The sequence below is a fragment of the Nannobrachium achirus genome, assembly GCF_963921795.1.
Source record: "Nannobrachium achirus genome assembly, chromosome: 19".
In the NCBI taxonomy this organism is placed as follows: domain Eukaryota; kingdom Metazoa; phylum Chordata; class Actinopteri; order Myctophiformes; family Myctophidae; genus Nannobrachium; species Nannobrachium achirus.
This window is the reverse complement of record NC_137826.1, coordinates 48,909,034-48,934,136: the sequence shown is the minus strand read 5'-3', so window position 1 is coordinate 48,934,136 and position 25,103 is coordinate 48,909,034. Positions and strand designations below refer to the sequence as shown.

General features: G+C 42.0%; 1 protein-coding gene across 1 annotated transcript; it reads right to left on the bottom strand.

The window, feature by feature from the left end:
• Positions 1–2,548: 2,548 nt before the first annotated feature.
• On the bottom strand, positions 2,549–25,103 carry prrg3 (proline rich and Gla domain 3; the record flags this gene model as incomplete). The annotated part of the gene is made up of 4 exons (XM_080748645.1): positions 2,549–2,858; positions 22,371–22,627; positions 24,418–24,578; positions 25,094–25,103. The coding sequence occupies 4 exons, from the start codon at positions 25,101–25,103 to the stop codon at positions 2,549–2,551; spliced, it is 738 nt and encodes a 245-aa protein (XP_080604771.1).

The following is a 25,103-nucleotide window of genomic DNA, read 5'->3' as shown; positions in this document are numbered from 1 at the left end:
CCTCCAGGCCCAGCCAGGGCCTCTCCCCACACACACAAGTTCAAACTCCATTTAAACTATGATAGATTCAATAAAAACACCCATTATTATTATGTTTTTCTACCCTCCTGATACGTGAGCAGGGCGCTTTTTTTTATAAACCTTTTTTCTTTTTTTTTTGTGCATTTCATTTTTTTCCATTTCCCCAAAGAATTATTAAAAATAAATGACAAATGTTATCGAAAAAACACGGCCTCCTCACGTATTAGGAGGGTAGTATGATTCACCAGAAAAGATAATGAGTATTTGTTAATGAATCTATCATGGTTAAAATGGAGTTTGAAGTTACAATGGGTGTGTATGGGGAGAGGCCCTGGGCCTGGAGGGCCTGATAACATATACATCAAATATCTAAATATTGAATCAAGCAACTTAACAGTTCAGGGTGTTCATAAAAGCCTGATTAGACGATAAAATGACCAAAAGTGCTTTTGAAAGTGAAATATCCCCAAACGCCCCCCGTTATTTTCAATGAACAGACCCACAGCGCAGGCGCGAGTTCGTGTACAAACTACGTAGACACACTGCGGTGCGACAGCGGAAGTAACAACACTGCAGTGCTCACGACCCTGACGCTAGGACAGGAAGGTGTTGGACAGGGCAGCGATTCAGGAGTTCCAAAAGTTCGTGCTGGCTAGGCCACACGTTACACTTCTCCATCGTAGTTCCTACAGTATAAGGCCGTGCTGGTGGCGATGCTTTGAGCCGCGCGTGTGTGTTTCAGGAGACGTGTGAGGCGAGATCGTTGGCCAGAGCAGAAATGTCCTTTTACGTTTGGACGGACCATTGACACACGGAAGGACTAGTCTCTCCACTTTAAAACGTCACTGCGTTCTTGTCCAATCAGAAACACTTCGAAGATCTCCTCTTTTTTTTACCGCCAGTGTCCCTTTTCTGGGAATCCGTTTAGGTGAGGACATGTGGTGTAGAGCAGGGGTCTTCCAACGCTTTCAGGCCGGGGACCCCTTAGTTGAGAGAGAGAGATGAAGCAGGGACCCCCACAACCTGTTCATAGATTCCATATAGTGTCATTGTTTTTACCGCAAAATCAGTGTATTTTGGAATCATGTCAATTTGTCTTTTCTGATATTTAACCACTTGAACCGTCAATACTTAATAAACTTGACCTTTCACTCTGTACTTAGTGTGCTCTTTTTCCCCTCTACACCAAAGCTATTTGCCAAAAATAGCCGATCTACAAGCTCACAGCGGCGCGCAGCGCGAGGCGTTGTGAGCTTGTAGATCTGCTATTTTTGGCTGAAGTTCTCGGAATATGGACGCTAGGGTTCAAGTGGTTAACATAACAAAGTTTCTATCACTCAAAGATTTGGAGGACCCCCTGTAGTAACTCTGAGGACCCCCTAGGGGTCCCCAGCCCCCTGTTGAAGACCCCTGGTGTAGAGGGAAACACTTGGATATTTAGTGCAGAGGGAAAGAGGTGGTCAGAACTGGACACAGCTAGGTGTCCAGAACCACTCGGAAACAGTGATTCCAATAAAAACAATGTTAAAGGAGAGTTTCTGGGTAAAATCGACCCCCATATCTCTTTAAATGTCTTCTTACAAGCTTGCAAGATGGTCCAGACACCCCATAGTCCCAAAGAAGCATTATATTCCATTTTTGGAACAATAGGAGGTGCGTTCCCGTGCCCCTGCTTTCTACAGGTTACTGTTGTCCCGCGAGAGATGGCGGGATTTCAAGCTGAACGAGATTTTTGACAACAAAAATGGCTGCGCCCTGGAGAAGCTAATGCTAGGATGAATTATATAGAGTACGGGGAACTGATACGGAGCGAAAAAATTGACTTTGAAGCGAGAAAAATAACCGGATTAGAGATAGAATGAACGCGGTCGATTATGGAGCCATGGTCGGGTAGAAGCTGCAATCAAAAATGGAATATAATGCTTCTTTGGAACTATGGGGTGTCTGGACCATCTTGCAAGCTTATAAGAAGACATTTAAAGAGGTATCTAAAGAGGAAACTCCTTTAAAGGCCCACCCCACTAAGCCTCTTGTTGTTTGTGTGGTTAAGGTGTGTTTGAATAATAGTGTCGACCGCCGCACCACACCACGAAAGTGACAAACAAAGCGAAAACAAAGTGTCTTGGAGGATGTCCGTGGCGGTGCCGCGTTCCTCTGGGAACTTGGAAGGCTGCACCCACTTTACAAGTAGCTAAATATGTCTTTTTAGACACAATAAGCTGGTGATTTCTTTATTACTATTTACAGTAACACTGCTAGCCCCCATAAGTCACATCTGCACATGAAAGATTACGGTCCATCATGGGAATGGGTTTATTGTGTCTAAAAACTAAAGACATATTTAGCGACTTTGTACACATGCCCCCACCCACTGAAATCAAAATCGTTAAAATCTCAAAATCGATAGAGAGCAAGCAGTAAATGAAAAGATCTTAACTAATCTACAACCGTTGTTGTAAAAACAAAGTTGTACTTTAACCTCACATAAAAAAGCTATCTTTGTGGAGTGGATCTTCGGTCTCTTGGTTCACTTCCCCTTGCAGATCTCCTCGTAGGTGGGCGGGGCGTCGCAGAAGGAGGTCCGGGTGGTGGAGGTCTCGTCGCCGCTGCTCTCGGGGCCGGTCGCGGCGGCGGCGTGCCCTCCTCCTCCCGCTCCTCCTCCCCCCGTCACCTCCTCGTAGCTAGGGGGCGGCGTGGCGCCCGACAGCCGGGAGGCCACCGACAGGGAGGCGGAGTCGTGGACGTAGAGGGCGGGGCCGCTCACCACCACGGTGGGGCGGTGGGCGGGGGAGGAGGAGGAGTCTCGGTGGACCAGGATGCGAGGCGGCGGCAGGCTCCTGGAGAGGAGGGAAAAGTACTCACGTTTAACCCATTTAGAACGGGAACACATTATTGTGTATTATTATTTTATGCTTTAACTATTGAAAAATGGCAGATATACAAGCTCACGGTGCGGCACAGGGTGCCGCGCTGCGAGCTTGTAGATCTGCTATTTTTGAAAAATCTAGAAAATTAGAATTTTTACCCGATTCTATAAGTGTCTTTTGAATCCTTCTAAGGTTTTTTGAAAAACCTATGTTTCTATGTCAGCAATCTGGCTAGCCATCGTCAAAGAAAAGGTCCTTTTCACTTAACTGGAGCTCAGTTAGTCTGTTCTTGAGAGACTCCTATGTCAGTGGTTCTCAAACCTTTTCATGTGAAGGACCCCCAAACTGATATTTATTTGGCCACGTACCCGGCCCGCATCTCAAAATATTTAGTTCCAGGGACCACCCAGAAGCAAAATTTGAGTTACAAATGTTCGCTTTGAAAATACATATATTCAAAGATTTGCACACATTTTCACGACTTTTTCAAAAAATAGCAGATCTACAAGCTCGCAGCGCGGCACTCGGTGCCGCGCTGTGAGCTTGTAGATCTGCTATTTTTCACTGGATAAAGCATTCAATAATTCTAGGCCTTAAGGGAAAATATCAATACTGCAATGTAGAAATATTATCTTCATACTTTAACATTATAACACTGTTTCCGAACACAGTGGTTCTCAACCTTTGCAGGCCGTAACCCCCAAAATATTCATATTTGAACTGGGGGGGGACCCCCCCACCCTGACCAGCACTAAGAGTTGAGGCATTACATTTTGTATAACACGGTTCTATTGTGACAATAGCAGATCTACAACCCATGTTCGGATCACGGACCAAACATTTGTATAATTTCAGATTTCCTTTTTTCTCATCTAAAATAAAAAATATTGTAGGAATAGAAAGGTGGAAAATGTAGTCACAACCCATACAAAAAAAAATGCTTCCGTGACCCTAAAAATGGGTCCCAACCCAGTGTTTTGGAACCCATGATATATAATAGTCTATAGGTGATGTCTGTCCGATAGTCTTTTTTCACTTCAAACACAGCCCCTTCAAGCACACAATAGTTGTTTCAAGACTCTGACCTCTAATGCCATTCCTAGGGTGGAGATCGCTGCGAGCACCTGTCACTTCTCACGCTTTTTTCACTGACCAATGGACCCTTTTTTGAGTGGCACAGCACTGCTGAGTAGCATTATAAAAGCATTATTATTTGTTTAATGTCAGTACAGTCAGTATGAAGCACTGACTATCAGTATCATGGACACTTTATTTTGGTTTTACCTCTGTTTACTGCTGCTCTGTATTGTTTATGCTTCTTATTATTTTGCCTTGTTTTCCACCGTACACAACAGTATATTTTTTCTCTTTTTCATACTCTTACCTTTAACAATGTAACCATAAAATATAAATAAATAAAGATATGAACTAGAATATGTTCTGTGCACACTGTCAGTGGAGTACAAGCAGGGGGTTGTGCTCACACACAAACACGGAGTGACAAGTGTTCATATTTGAACACCAATATCTATCAGAGGAGATATGTTGAGCTAAAAACAGACACCAGCTCTTCCACTGCTGCTCTTGCAGCGCACGCACGCGCGCACACACACACACACACACGCACGCATGCACGCACACACGCACACACGCACACACACACACACACACACACCTGTTACAGACGTTACCTTCACGTGGAAAAGGGAACCACAATGGCCTGTCCATACTCACTCCGAAACCGAACTTTTTGTCGTAAAGGTCCGGGTCAACTACAAAATCAAGTAACTCGGAGCTTCTTTCATGTCACGATTATTGTGTATTGTTGCGATGCGTTGTGAGCTTGTAGATCGTCTATTTTTTGGTAGAGAGTGTAAAAAGACTATTATGTACCAGTACGTTCTTTACAGGTCAGTTTAACAATAGAGGGTTTAAGCCAGGGGTCTTCAACAGGGGGTCCTCAGAGTTACTACAATCTTTGTGGGATAGAAACTTTTTTCCTCTTTTTTATAGTAATCACTTGAACCCTAAGGTCCATATTCGGAGAAAAAAAAATAGCAGATCTACAAGCTCACAAGGCCTCACAGTGCGAGGCGTTGAGCTTGTAGATCAGCTATTTTCGGCAAGGAGGTTTGGTGTTTATTAAGTATTGACGGTTCAAGTGGTTAAATATCTGAAAACACTAATTGACATGAACCCAAAATACACTGATGATTGTGCTGTCAAATAATGAAACTATATGGAATCTATGAAAAGGTTGTGGGGGGGTCCCAGTCCCCTGTTTCATCTCTCTCTCAACTAAGGGGTCCTTGGCCTGAAAACATTGAAGACCCCTGGTTTAAGCGGTACCATATGCAGCTCTGCAAATAAATTTAAATCTCCACGATACGATTACTGTGAGTGTTTGTTATCACGATAAACGATAATGATTATCGTGCCATTCCTAGCAAGAATGCAATGTTAGTGAATTGAGGATCACTATAGCCGCTTACTTAACCTGCTTATATCATACCCTTCAAATAGTGGCCAGTAGTAGTAGGAATTTGAAATAGAATTTGTACTTGGGCCACCATGCCAGTTCTTGTAAACATGTACAGTTCCTGCTCATTATAGTTGACATGGTTTCCGTGGTGCTGAACTGACCTGAATTTGGGTGAGAGAAAACTGCGGTAGCTGAGGCTTGTGCAAGAGCCGCAGTTGACTGTGTTTGTTTAGCGTTTGTTTCAGTTTGGAGGGGCCAGATAATACTCTCTGCACTCCCGGCCAGGGACATGCAGAGAATGTTAGAGAGGCAGGGGCTGACATTTCTAAAAGGGCGAAAAGGTGAAAATAGCCGACCTCCAAGCTCACAACGCGTCGCAGTGCGACGCGTTGTGAGCTTGGAGGTCGGCTATTTTAGATACTTGATCATACCACACTAAACTAAGCATTATCAAGTCAATACTGGAAATGTGGCACAACGGCATGGATTTCTACACAAAGAGGGTAATCCTTTCAACATAAGATGCTGCATTCAAGTTCAGGAGAGATTGGAAAAGGCAATTCTCTTGAATGCTGCCTTCAGGTATGACATGGAAAGATTTCTTTCACCATAGTAAAAACTGCATTCATGGTCTAGAGAGGGCACTTTTTACAACTGGGTAAAAGGGCAGGGGCTCAAGCCCCCTTTGATGTCTATGTGTGCACGTGCCTGCTCCCGGCCGTGGCTTTGACTTGTTCTGCCAGTGTCCCCCAGAATAGGGATGCTAGGGTTCAAGTGGTTAAAAGTCAAGTATGAGTTATCTTCAATCTGTCCTATGATGAAAAGAGATATTCTCCCAAGTTTTCCCTGGTGAGTGGTGACTGTATCTTAGGGGGGAAGATTTACATGTACCGTAATATGATATGACATAAATGTAAGGTGCTATAAAGTATCAAAGTCACTCAGGGCAGGGGTGGTGTGGATGAAAAAGTTATTTACAGGGGCGATTCAATAATCCTAATAAAACGTTATTTACATTGATTGGATCCAATGGAAAAAGGTTAGGTTTTTGGACATATCTCAACGTTTTCCTCACAACATAATCACTAAGATATCGTCACTGTCGGGCATCATACAAGACCATCGCACAAAACTAGTGAAAACAGCCGATCTACAAGCACACAATGCCTCTCGATGCGAGGCGTTGTGTGCTTGTAGATCTGCTGTTTTCACTAGTTTAGTACATTTTATAGATGATAATTACAAAGCGAACGGTTTTGGACATACAAGGTTTCCACCCGACAACGATGATATGCTATAAATATAAGGTGCTGGGAGTGAAAATTATAATGTAGGGGTGCCTCGGATTAAAAAAAATATTCATGGGGCGCCTTGAGACAAAAAAGTTTGGGAACCCCTGCTCTAGGCCTATAAGCAGGCTCACAGTGTGTGTGTGCTGTAGATAAGCAGGCTCGTTTTGGTCTACAGCTAAACAGGCCATAACCGCACGCACGCACGCACGCACGCACGCACGCACGCACGCACGCACGCACGCACGCACACACACACGTTATGAGTGTCTTCGACAATAGTAACATTAAGAGGAACAATAAAAGTTTCACCTTTTACACGGTCTGACATTCTTAGTTCTTAGATCAGTGGAAGCAATAAATGATGGACTTGACATGAACAGAAATCATTTGTGGTTCATGTCTATTGAAATAAAATGTCTATTTTTGAATTGATAATCTCCATTACAAACTGAAAACTACGGCTGTCACGATTATGACATTTTACATGATTAATTGTAACTCAAATAATTGCGATTAACAATTTAATTGTGTTTTTGTCGTTGACAATTACATTTCTGTTTGGCTTGTAGTTTTTGAGCGGTGGTAGACCGCTCCATAGCATGGCCGTGTGTGTATCCGTGTATGTATCCGTGTATCCGTGTATGTATGTATGTATGTATGTGTGTATGTAGCCTGAACTACCACTCAGTGACCAGAGAGGGTGCTCTTGAGTCTAGTCTGAGCATCAACTGCAATATTCTCTCTCTCTCTCTCTCACACACACACACGCACACACACACACACACACACACACACACACACACACACACACACACACACAACCACCGCTCAGTTCACACAGGTGTGATTTTTAAAGTTGCACATGGCAGATATGAAGCATAATCTAAATATACAAAGAAATGAAGGACACATTTGACAACTTAACACTTTAGAAAGAACATTGATAGTGGAAATAGCCGAACTACAAGCTCACAACGCGTCACGTTGTGAGCTTGCAGATCTGCAATATCTATTTCTATTTTCTATTTCACTATTTTTTAAATGTTTGAACCTATATAGACATTTTTCAACATGTAAACGATTATGACGATTATCACAAAATAATTGCGATTATATCAAATAATTGAGATTAGACGATCATGTAATAATGTGTGACAGGCCTATTGAAAAGCTCAACTCTCTAACCTCGGTTATCCTCGGATCGCTGCAGAAAAACAAGCCTGCTACTTGTAGTTCAATAACAACAGCTGATTACATAGAAAACCTTCACAGCCGCTCTTCACTGAGCCAGGGCGTTATCATGAACCACCTGTTGTGTTCTTTAGTCCAGGGTTTCTCAAAGTGGGTGCCTTTGGCAGGTGTGTCACACCAAATTCTGGGCCCTGGGCACAAGGATTCACTCACATGTTGTGCTTTAGCTATTGAAAAATAGCAGATCTACAAGCTCACAGCGCGGCACCGAGTTAGCTTAAAAAATACATACCATACTGTATATTCAAAGATTTGCACACTTTTTCCACAACTTCTCAAAAATAGCTGTGAGCTTGTATATCTGCTATTTTTCAATAGTTAAAGTATAACATAATTAAGGCCCCTCCTCCACCTTGGGCCCTAGGAACTCAGTCCCATTCCCCCCCTCCCTTTGTGACGCCCCTGTGCCTTGGCACCCTCGGGTGCCATGATGACGCAAGTCTAGAGGTGCCACACCATACCTTAAACCATGGGCAGGAATTCTCTCATACTGACTTTGATTAAGTGAGGGAAGGGCAACACATCGGACTATTGGATTGAAACTTGCTACTGCATGAATTCGATAGACACGACAGACTACTTTGCAACAGGGCCAACTATCATATACACCAACATATTGCATTGTATGCGTTAAATCGACATTCAAGGCTGACTGTTTCACTGGGTAAACGTTTAACATTTGAGTACATATGGATGGAATATGGAATGCAGGTATGTATTCAGATGGTACATATAATATTAATTACTAAAGGTCTTTACACACCGGGGGCCAATTTGCGACGGGAAATAATTTGCTTGTTTTGAAAAAAACTCAAAGTCAATGCAAGCTTCCACACGGGCTACGAATTTCCACAGAGCAAAAAAGCGTTTGTTTTTTATTCGCTCTGGTATCGAATTTTGCGGGCATTCGCAGGCGAACTGCTCTCTCTCTCAGTATCAATGCAAGCTAACTCTACCCGATTTAAAGAGAGAGAGAGAGAGAGAGAGAGAGAGAGAGAGAGAGAGAATATGGTCGAGTGACCATCCCTTTGCATTGAGGGAACAGTGTTTTTCCTCTTAGCCGTGTCTCGTCGTCTGTGTGTGGCTGCCTGCCGTCGCCAGTGGTGGAAAAAGTACTCAAATCGCTTACTTCAAGTAAAAGTATTAATTTATATCTGCAAAGAAACAGTTTTAAAATAAATAGTTAGTAAATAGTAAAAATATAACATTTGGATGTAGTGGAGTAGAAGTAAAAGTACTGGAAATTGGACATAGTCAAGTAAAATTAGAACATTGTGTAAATGATAATTTTCTTCTGTAATATAATTAATATCTTTAAACTTTCATATATTCTAGATTAATTGTGCATGCAGTGAATTATAGATGGCTAGGTTGACTCTGAACTTGATAAAACACAGTTGACCACCACCACCAACACAATGCAACGCTGGTTTTGCTGCACACTGTTTTATCAAGTTCAGAGTCAACACGTCCATCTACCTGGGAGATAATGATTTCCTTTAGCCAGAAGCACTTGGCACATGCCCACAGAGCCTAAACTACAGTACTAGTAACTGGTGCACTGACCATGGTATTAATGGCCTTATTTGACCAGCCAACTGGCTTGACCTGAACCCCACAGAGAATCTGTGTTGTGTTGTCAAGAGGAAGATGAGATCTGTAAATGTACTTCAGGTGGTGTACTCTCTGCTATGATGTGATGGGTTGTGTGATGCCAGGTAAGCACACGCACAGACACACACACACAGAGGCTGGTTCTTGTGAAGATTACAGTTATGAGTTTGAGGGCCCCTTTTCTTTGAAAATAGTAACATAATACAAAGAGGAAAAAAAACAAAGAACTCAAACAAGATGCACACTGTACACTGTCTGACATTCTTGCTTCTTAGATCAGTGGAAGTAATAAATGCTGGACTTGACATGAACACCTTTGGACAGAGAACATGTGCAGGAAAGGGGGAAAACGTGGGGTTCATGTCTATTGAAACAAAATGTCTATTTGTAACTGATCATTTCCATTATCTGAACACCTCACATTCTAAACTCAAGTGTCCTCACATTACAGCAGAAAAAACAAGCGTGTTTTCAATAACAACAAGCTGATTACATAAAATATCTTAACAGCCGCTCTTCTCGGAGCCGGGACGTCTTATCAAGAAGCACATGTTGGTGTTCTCAGACCGTCCTTGACGCGACCGCAGTTTTCCCGGTGAACCTGAGCGCAACGGGGGGGGGGGCCGATGGTCAAGGAGGGTCGCGAGCTTATGAGAAACAACTAAAATAAATAAGACCTTAAAACCTGTTGAAAACAGCTGAGTGCATGAGTGCAGATAACGATAAAGGAAATCATTAAATGGAAACATTAAATTAACTTCTGAAAAGCCTACTAGGCCTTAAAACCTGGCGAAAACAGTTGCGTGCATTAGCGCAAGATTAGATGAGGATAAAGGAAATCATTAATGGAAAACATGAAATTAACTTCTGAAAGGCTTCTAAGCCTACACTAACCAACTAGTGGAACCGCGATCTTGCCACACGTGAACAATTGTGGTTATTAACAATAACACAGACAATATAAATCCTTATTAGTCTAGTTGTGGGAAGAAAAGGATATCATCATGGCCCCAAATAACTTTTAAATATCTTGCAATTGGCGACGAGTCTCTTACGAAATCAGCAAGAGTGCCTCTCAATACATAAAGCTATATAACCTCTCCATCATCGCTGTGTTCCCCACACTCCCACGCCCCCACCGTTGCGCTCAGCTTCACCAGGAAAACCGTGTCGCGTCCTTGACTTTATTTAGTGTCCATTTTGTAGATTAACTTCCCACTGGCAGGGGTGTCGTTCCAAGTTCTGGGCCCTGGGTACAAGGATTGACTGTGGGCCCCCCATGAATGTTCTTCATAGGGGAGGCTAGGGGGTTTAACACATTTAGACTGGGAACGCATAATTTTGTGCTTTAACTATTGAAAAATAGCAGATCTGCAGATCTGCTATTTTTTGAAATTTTGTCTTTGAGTATTTTGAATATTTCAAATCCTTCTAAGGTTTTTTTTTGTTTTGAAAAAACTATGTTTCTACACTCTACAGTATGTCAGTGGTGCTCAAACTTTTTCATGTGAAGGACCCCCAAAATTACATGTATTTGGCCACGGTACCCCCATCATTTAGTTCCAGGGACCACCCAGAAGCAAAATTTGAGTTACAAATGTAAAAAAAATGCATATATTCAAAGATGTGCACACATTTTCACGACTCACTGTGAGCTTGTATATCTGTTATTTTTCAATAGCTAAAGTATAAAATAATTAAGGCCCCTCCATCTTGGGCCCTAGGAACTCAGTCCCATCCCCCTCCCCCCCTTGTGACGCCCCTGCCCACTGGACACATAACCACCATGTCCAATGCTGGTCAACGAGGGAGGGAGAGTATAAAAGAGGGCAGCACCGTACAGTATCTTCAGTCACTCTGTTCCACAGTGTTCCAGGATGAAGGCTGCAGGAGCTTTGCTTGTTCTGCTGTTGTGTCTCTCTGAGGCTGGAGCTCAGGGAGAGGCCGGGTCGGTCAATAAGAGTTATTACATAATCGTCCAATCGAAATTATTTGACATAATCGCAATTATTTTTGTCATAATCGTCGTAATCGTTAATGTTGAAAAATGTTCATACATTTTCAAACGTGTTCAGAAATAGTGGAAATAGCAGATCTACAAGCTCACAACGTGTCGCATCGCGACACGTTGTGAGCTTGTAGATCGGCTATTTCCACTATCGATGTTAGTAGTAAGTTGTCAAATATGTCAGTCATTTCTTTGTATATTTAGGTTATGTGTCATAACCTAAAACGTCAAAGCCTAAAAGCTAAACATAAATGTAATTATCAACGGCAAAAAACACAATTAAATCGTTAATTGCAATCATTTTGAGTGACAATTAATGGTCATGTATAATGTCATATGGTGACAGCCCTGACCATGTGGAAGCGGCGTCCACCCCTGACATCTGGACCGAGCTGAACGCGCTGCGGGACACGGTGAACGAGCTGGGAACCATGGTGGTGGTGCAGAGAGAGAGCCTGACCGTATTGAAGGTAGGCAGGGGTGTTGTAGATCTGCTATTTTTGAAAAAATCTTAAAAATGTGTCAAAGTCTTTGAAATATTTCAAATCCTTCTGAGTTTTTTTTTTCTATGTCAGTGGTGCTCAAACTTTTTCATGCGAAGGACCCCCAAAATGACATTTTTGTCTAATAAAATAATCTATCAATCAAAAACATTTTCTCCAATCATGATCAAGTGGGGACAGGCCTTGTGCGCGTAAAGCCCGCCTCCACTCGACCACGATTGGAGGAAGGCCCCACTCTATCCTGATTGGAGAAAACTGAAATCCACCAAAACTGAAAGTGCTTTTTTTTCTCCTCACGGGAGATAAGGCTGAAGTCCAAACATGGACCAAACACTCTATGGGGCTTTTAAGCCGTGACATCATTTTGTAGGCAGAGGAGAACTCTGCCCCCAGAGCATTTTCTGTCCCTCGCTATTTCAACAGATCCGAGACAAAAATAACGACTAAAGTATAATTCTAACACTTTCCTTTCAACAACAAAGAGAAGAAAAATGTGTAAATAGTAAAAATAGTAAAAAAAATCACGGAAACTGGGGGCAGAAATTCTCCTCTGCCTACAAAATGATGTCATACTTAACAGCCCCATAGCAGGGTTCCCCAATAGGCGGCCCGCGGGCCATTTGCGGCCCGCGGGGGGCTACTGTCTGGCCCCCACCAGACAGTCGTTGTCGGGTGGAAATCTTGTATCTCCAAATTTGCACGTTCTTTCGCAAATCATACAAGGCCGTCGCACAAAAGTAGTGAAAACAGCAGATCTACAAGCACACAACGCCTCGCACCGCGAGGCGTTGTGTGCTTGTAGATCGGTTTTGGACATACAAGATTTTCACTCGACAACGACGATATCTGAACCGTCACTGGAGTAGCGGGAACGCCACCGTCGCCCCCCTGCAATGTTGTGGCCCTCGGCTTGGTACCCTAGACATGATTCGGCCCTTGGGGAAAACTAACTGGGGAACCCTGCTCTATAGTAACTACCGTAGTACTATCAGAACATAACACTCTATAGTAACTAGTACTATCAGAACATAACACTCTATAGTAACTAGTACTATCAGAACATAACACTCTATAGTAACTGGTACTATCAGAACATAACACTCTATAGTAACTGGTACTATCAGAACATAACACTCTATAGTAACTGGTACTATCAGAACATAACACTCTATAGTAACTGGTACTATCAGAACATAACACTCTATAGTAACTGGTACTATCAGAACATAACACTCTATAGTAACTGGTACTATCAGAACATAACACTCTATAGTAACTGGTACTATCAGAACATAACACTCTATAGTAACTGGTACTATCAGAACATAACACTCTATAGTAACTGGTACTATCAGAACATAACACTCTATAGTAACTGGTACTATCAGAACATAACACTCTATAGTAACTAGTACTATCAGAACATAACACTCTATAGTAACTGGTACTATCAGAACATAACACTCTATAGTAACTGGTACTATCAGAACATAACACTCTATAGTAACTAGTACTATCAGAACATAACACTCTATAGTAACTAGTACTATCAGAACATAACACTCTATAGTAACTAGTACTATCAGAACATAACACTCTATAGTAACTAGTACTATCAGAACATAACACTCTAAAGTAACTACTATCAGAACATAGACCCATTTTGATATTATTTGAAAAAAATGAAATCACTTACCCTACCTTTAACTCTCAACCAAATCTCTGCCAAAAATAGCCAATCTACAAGCTCACAAGATCTGCTTTTTTTGGCAAGCGCCCCAGAATAATGGACGTTGAGGATATTGGTCACAATAATCGTGACATGACATGACATGTCCATTAGGGATGGGATGATATGAACATGTCATAACACGATTATTGTGACTAAAGAAATCACGATTTACGATATTATCATGATAAGCAAAATATCCCCAACATCCATTATCCTGGGGAGGAACATTTGCCAAAAAATTGCTGATTTACGAGTGCTGCGTTGCGAGGCGTTTTGAGCTTGTAGATTGGCCATTTTTTGGCAAAGAGATAGAGTAGTAGAGAGTGGAAAAAGACTGTATCAAGTACGTATAATTATAAGTACATTTTACCAATAGAGAGTTTAAGTGGTACCGGATATTAGGGATGGGACGATAAGCGATATTATCGTTTACTGTGAAAAAAGAAAACCCAAAAACATGCACGATAATCGTATCGTGGAGATTTAATTTATCGTGATATCGTCCTCCGTCATGCACCGGGATCAATTCACCTTTTATTTGCCGAGCTGCATATCCGGTAGCCTAACATTTAAACCCTCGATTGGTTAAAAACATACTTATAATATACGTACTTGATACAGACTTTTTTTCACTCTCTACCAAATCTCTTTCCCAAAAAATATCTGCTATTTTTGGCAAATGTTTGATTATCGTAATAATATCGTAAATCACGATTTCTTTGGTCACAATAATCGTGATATGACATTTTCATATCGTCCCATCCCTAGAATTGATCCCAGTGCATGATTTCACGAGTGTTTTGTATCACGATAATATCACTTATGGTCCCATCCCTAATGTCAATATGGTGGTAGTCTCGCGAGGCCAGACTGTTGCCTCTGCGATTTGGGCAAATGCTCCTGGCATACAGTCTGGCAAACGGAAATAGAAACGATGAGTGCGAGATAAAGCGGAAGTGACGCAACCGCTCCCTTGGTGCAGTAGCAATAACATGTCCTACTGGAAGCGTTATGTCTCCTTTCAATATTTTTGGGGGCGTTATTTCATCTTTCTCTGGTGTTATTGGTGTTACGTCCATCATGTTTTCAAACGTTTTCTTAAACTAAACACCCATAACAAGAATATGCCGCTCGATTGACTTTGTCTGAGCTATTTTGTTTCTGTTATGTTTCCAATGGGACTACAGTTCAGTGCAGCAGCAGCTACTTCTGATACTCGCCGTTCGGGAAATGCTGTTCCAGACTCTATATAGCATTCGGAGATTGTGGAATAGTTGTCTGGCTACGCGAGACTAATATCATATGGTGGCATCCCTGCATGCAGGGGGAAGTGGAGGAGCAGAAAGATGTGGTGCGTGGCCTGGAGACCACCGTGGCGGAGCAGAGAGAGGCGCTGCGGGGCGTGGAGGGAGAGCTCACGGTGCAGAGCGACCACGTCATGGATCTCCGGGTGGAGCTGGGCATCGCCCAGAAGGAGATGGAGCGGATGACCAGGGAAAACGCAGGTCAGGATGTTAAAATAAAACCCATTTAGGGCCTAGAATTATTGAATGCTTTAAAGGAGTAGTTCACCCCCAAATTGACTTTTTTTCTATTGATTAGTCACGCCATGGAGACTAGAGTTCAATAATATTTTTTGGTTTTTGTCAGACACAAATTTGATTCGAGTAAATTTACCACCATTGATTCCGGATGCATCCGGAAAGAAAGGGGGTCAATTTATTGTTATCAACATTTTTGTCTTAGGAATGCGACAAAAAAATACAATTATTATTGAACTCTAGTCTCCATGGCGTGACTAATCAATAGAAAAAAAGTCAATTTGGGGTGAACTACTCCTTTGAAAAAAAAAATAGCAGATATACAAGATACAGCGCGGCGAGCTTGTAGATCTGCTATTTTTGAAACATCATGAAATTGTGTGCAAATCTTTGAATATCTCATTTTTAAAGTGAACATCTGTAACTCAAATATTTGCTTCTGGGGGGTCCCTGGAACTAAATATTTTTTAGATGGGGGTCCGTGGCCAAATACATATCATTTTGGGGGTCTTTCACATGAAAGAGTTTGAGAGCCACTGACATAGAAACATAGGTTTTTCAAAAAAAAACCTTAGAAGGATTCAAAAGACAGAATCGGGTCAAAGACAGAATCGGGTCAAAATCGTGTCAAATTTAAATTTTGAAGATTTTTCAAAAATAGCAGATCTACAAGCTTGCAGCGCGGCACTCGGTGCCGCGCTGTGAGCTTGTATATCTGCTATTTTTCAATGGCTAAACCATAAAATAATAATACGCAATAATGCGTACCCGGTCTAAATGGGTTGTGAGGGTACGCTACGGGCTGTTGCGGCGTTTCAAATATTTAATAATGTCGCCGTTCTTCTCTTCAGAAATGGCTGCCAAATTGAGTGCCGGCGAAAAAGAGCTGGAAAAACTCCAGGCCAGACTGAGCAGCAGTGATGCCAACATCCAAGTGCTTCAGACCGATCTGGGCACCGCTGAAGGCCAGGTCCAACTCCTACAAAGCAGACAGAATACCACTGAAGACCAAGTCCAGGTCCTACAGAGCAGTGTGGGTACCAGTGAAGACCAGGTCCAGGACCTACAGGTCAGACTGAGCAGCACTGACACCAATGTGGAAGCCGTGAAGAAAGCAAATGAAGGTACGTGCATACACAGAGCCCCTGCCCTTTTATCCGTCTGTAAAAAGTGCCCTCTCCAGACCATGAATGCTGTTATTACTATGGTGAAATAAATGCAAAAGCCCTCTTTCCATGCCATACCTGAAGGCAGCGTTCAAGAGAATTGCCTTGTCCATACTCTCCTGAACTTGAATGCAGCGTCTAATGTTGAAAGAATGGCCCTCTCTGTGTAGAAATCCATGCTGTTACGCCACATCTCCAGTATTGACTTGATTATGCTTAGTTCAGTGTGGTATCAAGCACTGGAAATAGCCGTCCTCCCATGTTCACAAGGAGTCTGCGTGTTGTGAGCTTGGAGGTCTGCTATTTTAGATGTTTTCAACAAAAGGCCCTTTTAGAAATGTCAGCTCCTGCCTTTCCAACACTAACTGCACATCCCTGAATGAGAACAAATTGATGTTCAGTGGATGCAAGCAAGAGGACAGTGTTGGAAAACGCTGTACTTTAGTCTTAATTTATTTTGATAATTTGAGAATAGATGCTGTGTTGATAATGTAATTTACTGTAGGTTGCAAACTGTGATTTTTAACCCATTTAGGCCTGAACACATTATGACGCAATATTTTATGCTTTAAATATAAAAAAATAGCAGATATACAAGCTCACAGCGCGGCACCGAGTGCCGCGCTGCGAGCTTGTAGATCTGCTATTTTTGAAAAATCGTGAAAATTAGAATTTTGACCCGATTCTATAAGTGTCTTTTGAATCCTTCTAAGATTTTTGGAAAAAACCTATGTTTCTATGTCAGCAATCTGGCCAGCCATTGTCAAAGAAAAGGTCCTTTTCACTCAACTGGAGCTCAGTTAGTCTGTTCTTGAGAGACTACTATGTCGGTGGTTCTCAAACTTTTTCATGTGAAGGACCCCCAAAATGATATGTATTTGGCCACGGACCCCCATCTCAAAATATTTAGTTCCAGGGACCACCCAGAAGCAAAATTTGAGTTACAAACGTTCGCTTTGAAAATACATATATTCAAAGATTTGCACACATTTTCACGACTTTTTCAAAAATAGCAGATCTACAAGCTCGCAGCGCGGCACTCGGTGCTGCGCTGTGAGCTTGTATATCTGCTATTTTTTTATAGTTAAAGCATCCACAAATGTTGGGCCTAAATGGGTTAATGGAGTTTGAAGTTGTGAGGGTGTGTGTTAAAAAGATATTGAATTGTTTCGCTGTAATTTTCTTCTCTTCAAAAAAATGGCTGCCAAATTGAGTGTCAGCGAGAAAAGCCTACTCAAATGTGTATTTATGGTTGATTTAATGTTACTGTTGTGTTTTCAGCCCAGCTTGCTCAGCTGAACAAAGTAGAGAGAAAGCTCACTGTCACTGACTACAAAACGCAGGAACTGTGGAGTAAGTATGCTTTAAAAATGTTCTAAAGCTTCAGATTAAATACTGATGTTGTTATTAAGCATTATATTCCCCAGATTTTATATAGGCCTAGGCATATCTATAAGATCAAAAATGTGTCTCACTGCAACGTAGTGTGAGCTTGCAGATGTGATATTTTCACAGTTTGTTGTATGCAAGTATACAGGGCTTATAGGGCTGATAGTAACATGTATGTTTTTGATAACATCATAAACAGTTCCTGTTCCTGTGTTGACAGGCAAACCACAGGTGGTCTTCTCGGTGGCTCTGGGCATTGATACAGCTGGACCATTTGATAAAGACACCACTCTGATCTACAAGAGAATCATCACTAACGTCGGCAGGGGATACAACTCATATTCAGGTAGGTTTTGATTAAGTCATGTTAACCCATTAAGACATCATTATTTTAACCCAGGGCCAGGGGTCTTCAACGTTTTAAGGCCAAGGACCCCTTAGTTGAGAGATTCCTTATAGTTTTGTTTGACAGCACGATCATCAGTGTATTTTGGATTCATGTCCATTTGTGTTATCAGATATGTAACCACTTGAACCGTCAATACACTTGACCTTTCACTCTGCAAAGCGATCTGCCGAAAATAGCCGATCTACAAGCTCACAACGCCTCCAAAACTTTTACTTTTCAGATGATGGGGATAATTAAGATGTATTCCAACGGATTCAATGTACTTATTAAAGGGATATTTCACTTTAAAAAAAAAACACTTTTGGTCATTATATCGTCTAATCAGGCTTTTGGGAGCACCCTGGACAGTTTTTAAGTGGTTCGATTCAGTATTTAGATATGTGATATTCTTGTAACTTCAAACTCCATTTCAACCATCAGCAAAAACACCCGTTCTTGGTTCTGGTGGCTCATACTGTCCTTCTAATGCGTGAGCTGGCCGTGTTTTTTTCAATTACGTTTTTCAATTATTTGTAATAAATATTTTGGATAATCAAAAACATTACAATACAATACAAAATTTTAAATATATATATTAAAAAAGTAATTGAAAAACACGGCCAGATCATTAGGATGACAGTAGGAGTCACCAGAACCAAGAACGTGTGTGTTGTTGATGAAGTTTGAAGTTACAATGGGTGTGTATAGGAAGGGGGCGTGTCTGATAAAATGAATATCAAATAGATAAATATTGAATCAAGCAACTTAAAATCTGACCAGGGTGTTTCCAAAAGCCTGATTAGACGATAAAATGACCAAAAGTTTTTTTGAAGTGAAATATCACTTTAACTCATTTGCTGCCCCCTCCCGAGTTTCCCGAGTTATTACAGTACCCCCCAGTGCCATATCCCGAGTTTCCCGAGTTTTCCTGTTTTTTTGAAAAAAATATCTTTTCAAAAATATTTTTTGGACCTCCAAAAATGTAGTAGGCATGATAGCAATCGCGAAATTATATGTTTAACCCCCATACCAACCACATATTTCAAACATTGCAGCCATGTTTGTTTACATTTGAAGAAAACATAATGGCTTCTATCTCATGAATGCCTGAACGGATTTCCAAGCGGATTGTTTTTGTTTGAAAGCTGTGAACAGCGTGCACACACATGGTGCACGATCTAGGCATGGGCGTGCACGGATCCGTGCACTAAAAATGACATGGAATGGCAGTGAGGAACTTGGCGGCCATTTTGAAAAGGCAATGAATGAGTTAATTAGTCACAATATTAATACTTTGTTTGTTTGTTTGTTTGTTTGTTTGTTTGTTTGTTTGTTTGTTAGGCATCTTCACAGCTCCTGCCACCGGAATCTATCACTTCAGGTTTACGGCAGCCGTCTGGGGTAAAAAAGACGAGCGCTTCTATATCCAGATGTATAAAAACGACCAGAGGCTCATGTACAACCAGGGGTTCAATAATCACGGCAACATGGAATCCTTCTCTAATGGACTGATCGTACAGCTCAAGCAGGACGACACGGTTTACATGAGGATACCCAAGGGGGAGTACAGGCTCAATGATAGTGAAAGCAACCTGACCACGTGGAGTGGTGTTCTGGTCTATTCTTGGTAATAGTCAGGGGCGTGGCACCAAATCCTGGGCCCGGGGTACAAGGAATCACTGCGGGCCCCCCATGATTGTTCTTCATAGGGGAAACTGGGAACGCATTACTATGCATTGTTTTGTGCTTTAGCATTTGAAAAATAGCAGATATACAAGCTCACAGCGCGGCACCGAGTGCCGCGCTGTGAGCTTGTAGATCTGCTATTTTTGAAAAATCGTGAAAATGTGTGCAAGTGTTTGAATATTTCAGAACCTTCTAAGGTTTTTTTTTTTTTAAAACCTATGTTTCTATGTCTGTGGTGCTCAAACTTTTTCACGTGAAGGAACCCCCAAAATGATATTAATTTGGCCACCGACCCCCGTCTCAAATATTTAGTTCCAGTTACGAATGTTCGATTAAAAAATACATATATTCATATATGTCCACACATTTTCACGACTTTTCAAAAATAGCAGCTTGTATATCTGCTATTTTTCAATAGCTAAAGTATAAGTATTAAGGCCCCTCCACCTTGGGCCCTAGTAACTCAGTCCCATCCCCCCCCCCCCCCCTTGTGACGCCCCTGAGTGCTACTGGTACCATTACTTTAGAGAGCAGGGCTCTTCAACTTTTTCAGGCCAGGGACCCCCAAACTGATGAGGAGATAGAGCAGGGACCCCCTACCACCTCTCAGGGTGGGGGCGCGGGGCTACAACAGATATTGTATATTTATGTATAAAATGGTGTTTCATTATGTATAAACATATTCATGCTTTTATTTTAAACATGCATGAACAAGGTACAGCGAGTAGGGTGGCCGTAGCACTGCCATTTCTAAACCTTATCAACCGAGAACTAATGTCAATACTATCAACAATCTCTCATCTCATGTCCGTCCGTGTGTGCGTCACGCCTCATGTCACGCTCCATAGATGTCCTCAATACACGTCCTTGTCCCTTTTATGCCCATATATGGAGATTTCTGATGTCATCAATATGATGCACATATCTGGGAATGCCCATATATGGATATATTGTGTCAGGCTCATGTGGTCTTTCACATCAAACATCTATGATGTCAGCCTTCAGTCATCTCCATATTTGGGAAAATATGGCTACATTTTGACCATATTTTGTCCGACATAAAAAAAACAACCAGGTCTGTGCATTTTTCTGGTCAAAGTTGATCCCATGCCAAAGCGCCAGTGCTCGCCCAGCAGTCTGCCGTCACCCAGGCGGATGCGTGCACGCGCCCATGTGCGCGACCTCGCCCTTTAGGGCGTCTTACTAGTAGGGTCTAGTATATGTAACATTGTTACTGGTACCATTCATTTATAGAGTGTATCCTGTGTAACACTGTTACAGGTACCATTACTTTATAGCAGGGGTCTTCAACGTTTTCAGGCCAAGGACCCCTTAGTTGAGAGAGAGATGAAGCAGGGACCCCCCACAACCTGTTCATAGATTCCATATAGTTTCACTGTTTGACAGCACAATAATACGTGTATTTTGGATTCATGTCAATGTGTGTATTCAGATATTTAACCACTTGAACCGTCAATACTTAATAAACTTGAAAATAAATAAAATAAACGCCTCGCAGCGCGAGGCGTTGTGACAACTTGTGAGCTTGTAGATCTGCTATTTTTGGCTAAAGTTCTCAGAATATGGACGCTATAGGGTTCAAGTGGTTAATATAAAAAAGGAGGGGAAAAAAAGCTTCTATAACACAAAGATTTGGAGGACCCCCTTTAGTAACTCTGAGGACCCCCTGTTGAAGACCCCTGCTTTGAGTGTAACACTGTTACTGCACCATTACTTTATAGAGTGTATTCCATGTAACAATGCCACTGGTACAATTACTCAGTGAATAAACACATATTCAAAAGCACTATTGTCTGTTTATTGTATTTTTTAATTATTCTTTTTAACACTAATAATTTATCTAGAATTCCGAAGATGTTTTTTATGCAATATATCGTCACTGTCAGGTTGAAACCTTGACCAAACTATTACTTTTCAGGAAAAGAAAAAGGAAAACAGTGTTCCAGTTAACCACTTTCAACCTGGTGACTATTTTGGGGCATGTAATTATAGATTAAAAATGTTCACAATATTATAATTACAAAAAACATCTGCAATCTTGCAGACCTGCTATTTTAGCTACTTTTGCGTGCCACTGTCTGAGGAAGTATAAAGTATGAATTTCATTTATGTACAAAGACAAAAACATAAAAGGTGAAATGTGGAGGTTTCTGCAAATCTAAATGATCATTCTAAAGTGATTCAATATGGATTACTGAAGAATCATTTCCTAGATCAGTGCTTCTCAACCTTTTCAGGCCACGACCCGCAAAATAATCATATTTTAACTGGGGACCCCCCCACCCTGATGAGCACAAAGAGTTGAGGCATTAAAATGAGCAAATGTTTTTTTGAAAGTGAAATATCCCTTTAATAGTTAGATATCTCATAATTCTACCGAGAACATCAGATTAATTGACCTCCTCCTACCTGTTGGCTCCTGCGCTGCGATTGGAGGAGGTGGTCAGGTAGCGGGGGGCGTGTGCTCCGGCGTAGGGGGCGTGTGCCCGGCGGCGGGTGGCCTTGTGCAGCTGACACCGCCACAGCAGGAAGAGGGCGATGATGACGAGCAGCGCCACGCCCAGCAGCGGCACCACCATGTACACCGTGTCGGCGCGGTGCTCCCCGCGGCCGCCCTCGCTGCCGCCGCTCACCGTGTACACGCTGCGAGACTTCCAGAACTCCATCTGGAAAGGTTCAATATTTGGATTATATTGGATGGTAAATGATTCTTCTAAACTAAAGTGATTCAATATGGATTACTGAAGAATCATTTCCTACATCAGTGGTTCTCAACCTTTTCAGGCCACGACCCCCATAATAATCATATTTTAACTGGGGACCCCCCAACACTGACGAGCACAAAGAGTTGAGCCATTACATTTTGTACAACACGGTTCTATTGTGAAAATAGCAGATCTACATGCTTTCAAACTCCATTTCAACCATGTTAGATACATCAAATATGCCCTTCCTTTTGTCTGGTTACTCTTGACGCCCTCCTAATACGTGAGCTTGATGTGTTTTTCGATACCTTTTTTCATTTATTGGAGCGGTGAAAGCGCTCCCAATAGACAGGTATGTCTGTGGCTGGCTGGCTATGTGGCTGGCTGGCTGGCTGGCTGGGTATGTCTGTAGCTTGGCAATACCTTGAGTGGCCACACAAGTTAAAGGAGGGGCGCTGTTGTGCAGGCACAAACACACACGCACGCACACACACACACACACACACACACACACACACACACACACACACACACACACACACACACACACACACACACACACACACACACACACACACACACACACACACACACACACACACACACACACACACACACACATACACACACACACACACACACACACACACACACACACACACACACACACACAGATTCACCGCTCCACTTCGAACCGAGGTTTGATTTTTTTTATCATTTTTGGGGAAAATTAGAAGAATTAAATAGAAAAGATTTATGAAAAAAGTTACAGAAAAAAAACGGAATCAAGCAAAATCTGTCCAGGGTGTTCACAAAAGCCTGATTAGACAAAACATTTGCTGCCAGGATTTTTTTTTTTATTTAGTCTAAAAGTTCTGCCATAGACGGAGATCTCTGTCTTAGTATCTTTATTTAATAAGCGTATTAATATCGCTGTTGTCTATCCGTTGATCGCTCCTCGGTTGCTAGGATCTGCTAGGAGACAAAATAACACAGAAACAAAACATCAGTTCCCCATCCGGTCCCATTCTTCTTCTGCAGAAGAAATGCGCTTTCCTCCTGTTGCGCCACAAGGCCCCATTCGCATGCATTGAAGTGGAGCCTGGGCGTAACTACAACAACACAGAAGCTAAGCCACTTGTGCCGCTCACATACAGTACTAGTATAGAATGCCCCGCAACGAATCGGAGCACACGCACAACAGTGTGTATGTGCACGATCGCTCTCGAAAAACACGGTAAAAACAATGAAAACGCTGGCGCAGAAGTGTATACTTATTAGGAAAAAACAGAGATCTCCATTGTATGCACGGAAAGTGTTAACACTAAATGGAATTGTAGTCAAAAGACCAAACATAATCGTCTAATCGCAATTATTTGAGGTAATCGCAATTATTTTACATAATCGTCATAATCCTTTCCATGTTGAGAACTGTTCATATAGTTTCAAACACTTTAAAAAAGTAATGGAAATAGCCGATCTACAAGCTCACAATGTTGTGAGCTTGTAGATCGGCTATTTCCATTATCAATGTTCTTTTTTAAGTATAAAGTTGTCAAATATGTCAGTAATTTCTTTGTATATTTAAGTGGTGTCATATCTGCCATGTGCAACTTCAAACCCTAAAACCCAAACAGAAATGTGATTATCAACGACAAAAACACAATTAAATCGTTAATCGCAATTATTTGGGCGACAATTAATCGTCATGTAAAATGCCATCATCGTGACAGCGTACTCCCAGCACTCACCGTTTTCTCCTTGTTCTCGAACACTTCGTGGGCCTCCTCGAAGCTGCAGCTCTCCTCGCCGCACTCCCTCTCGATGTTCCCCTGGCGCAGCTCCTCCAGGAAGCCGTTGGCTCGCCGGAAGCGCTTCAGGAGCGAGTGGGCCGCCCTGGAGCCCAGGAACGCTAAAACCAGTGGTGGAAAAAGTTACTTTTTTCTGTTTTGTATGTGTCTATGGAGTTATTATTACGCAAATAGACCCCCAGATGTGGTTATTATAATGTGCAAATGTGCCTTCCCTGTGTATTTTTGGTTTCTTTCTGAAAGCTGAAAGCATCCGAGTCAAAAGGTCGAAAAACACTGATTTAATGACATCATAAAATCAGCCCCTCCCCTTTTGCCATACACCCAACACTGTGGGTGTGGCTAACTTCAGCTGGGTCACCACCCTCCTCAAAACGCTTTCTGTAGACTTTTTTGGAGAAAAAAAAAATCTTCCTCCTAGTAAAGGCGTCGCAATGTGCCGCACCACCGTCATGGTTGTCTTCCTTGTCCCGTGGCTTGTAGATGGGCTATTTTCAAATGGCCAGAGCGATTTACAATAAGCAAGGTAAATACATGCCTATGTTGTTTTGGTGCGAGTTTTGTGTCGTTTTGTGTTGTTGTTGTGTTGTATCTAATGTGCTTTGTGTTGCTTTACCTCCAGCCAT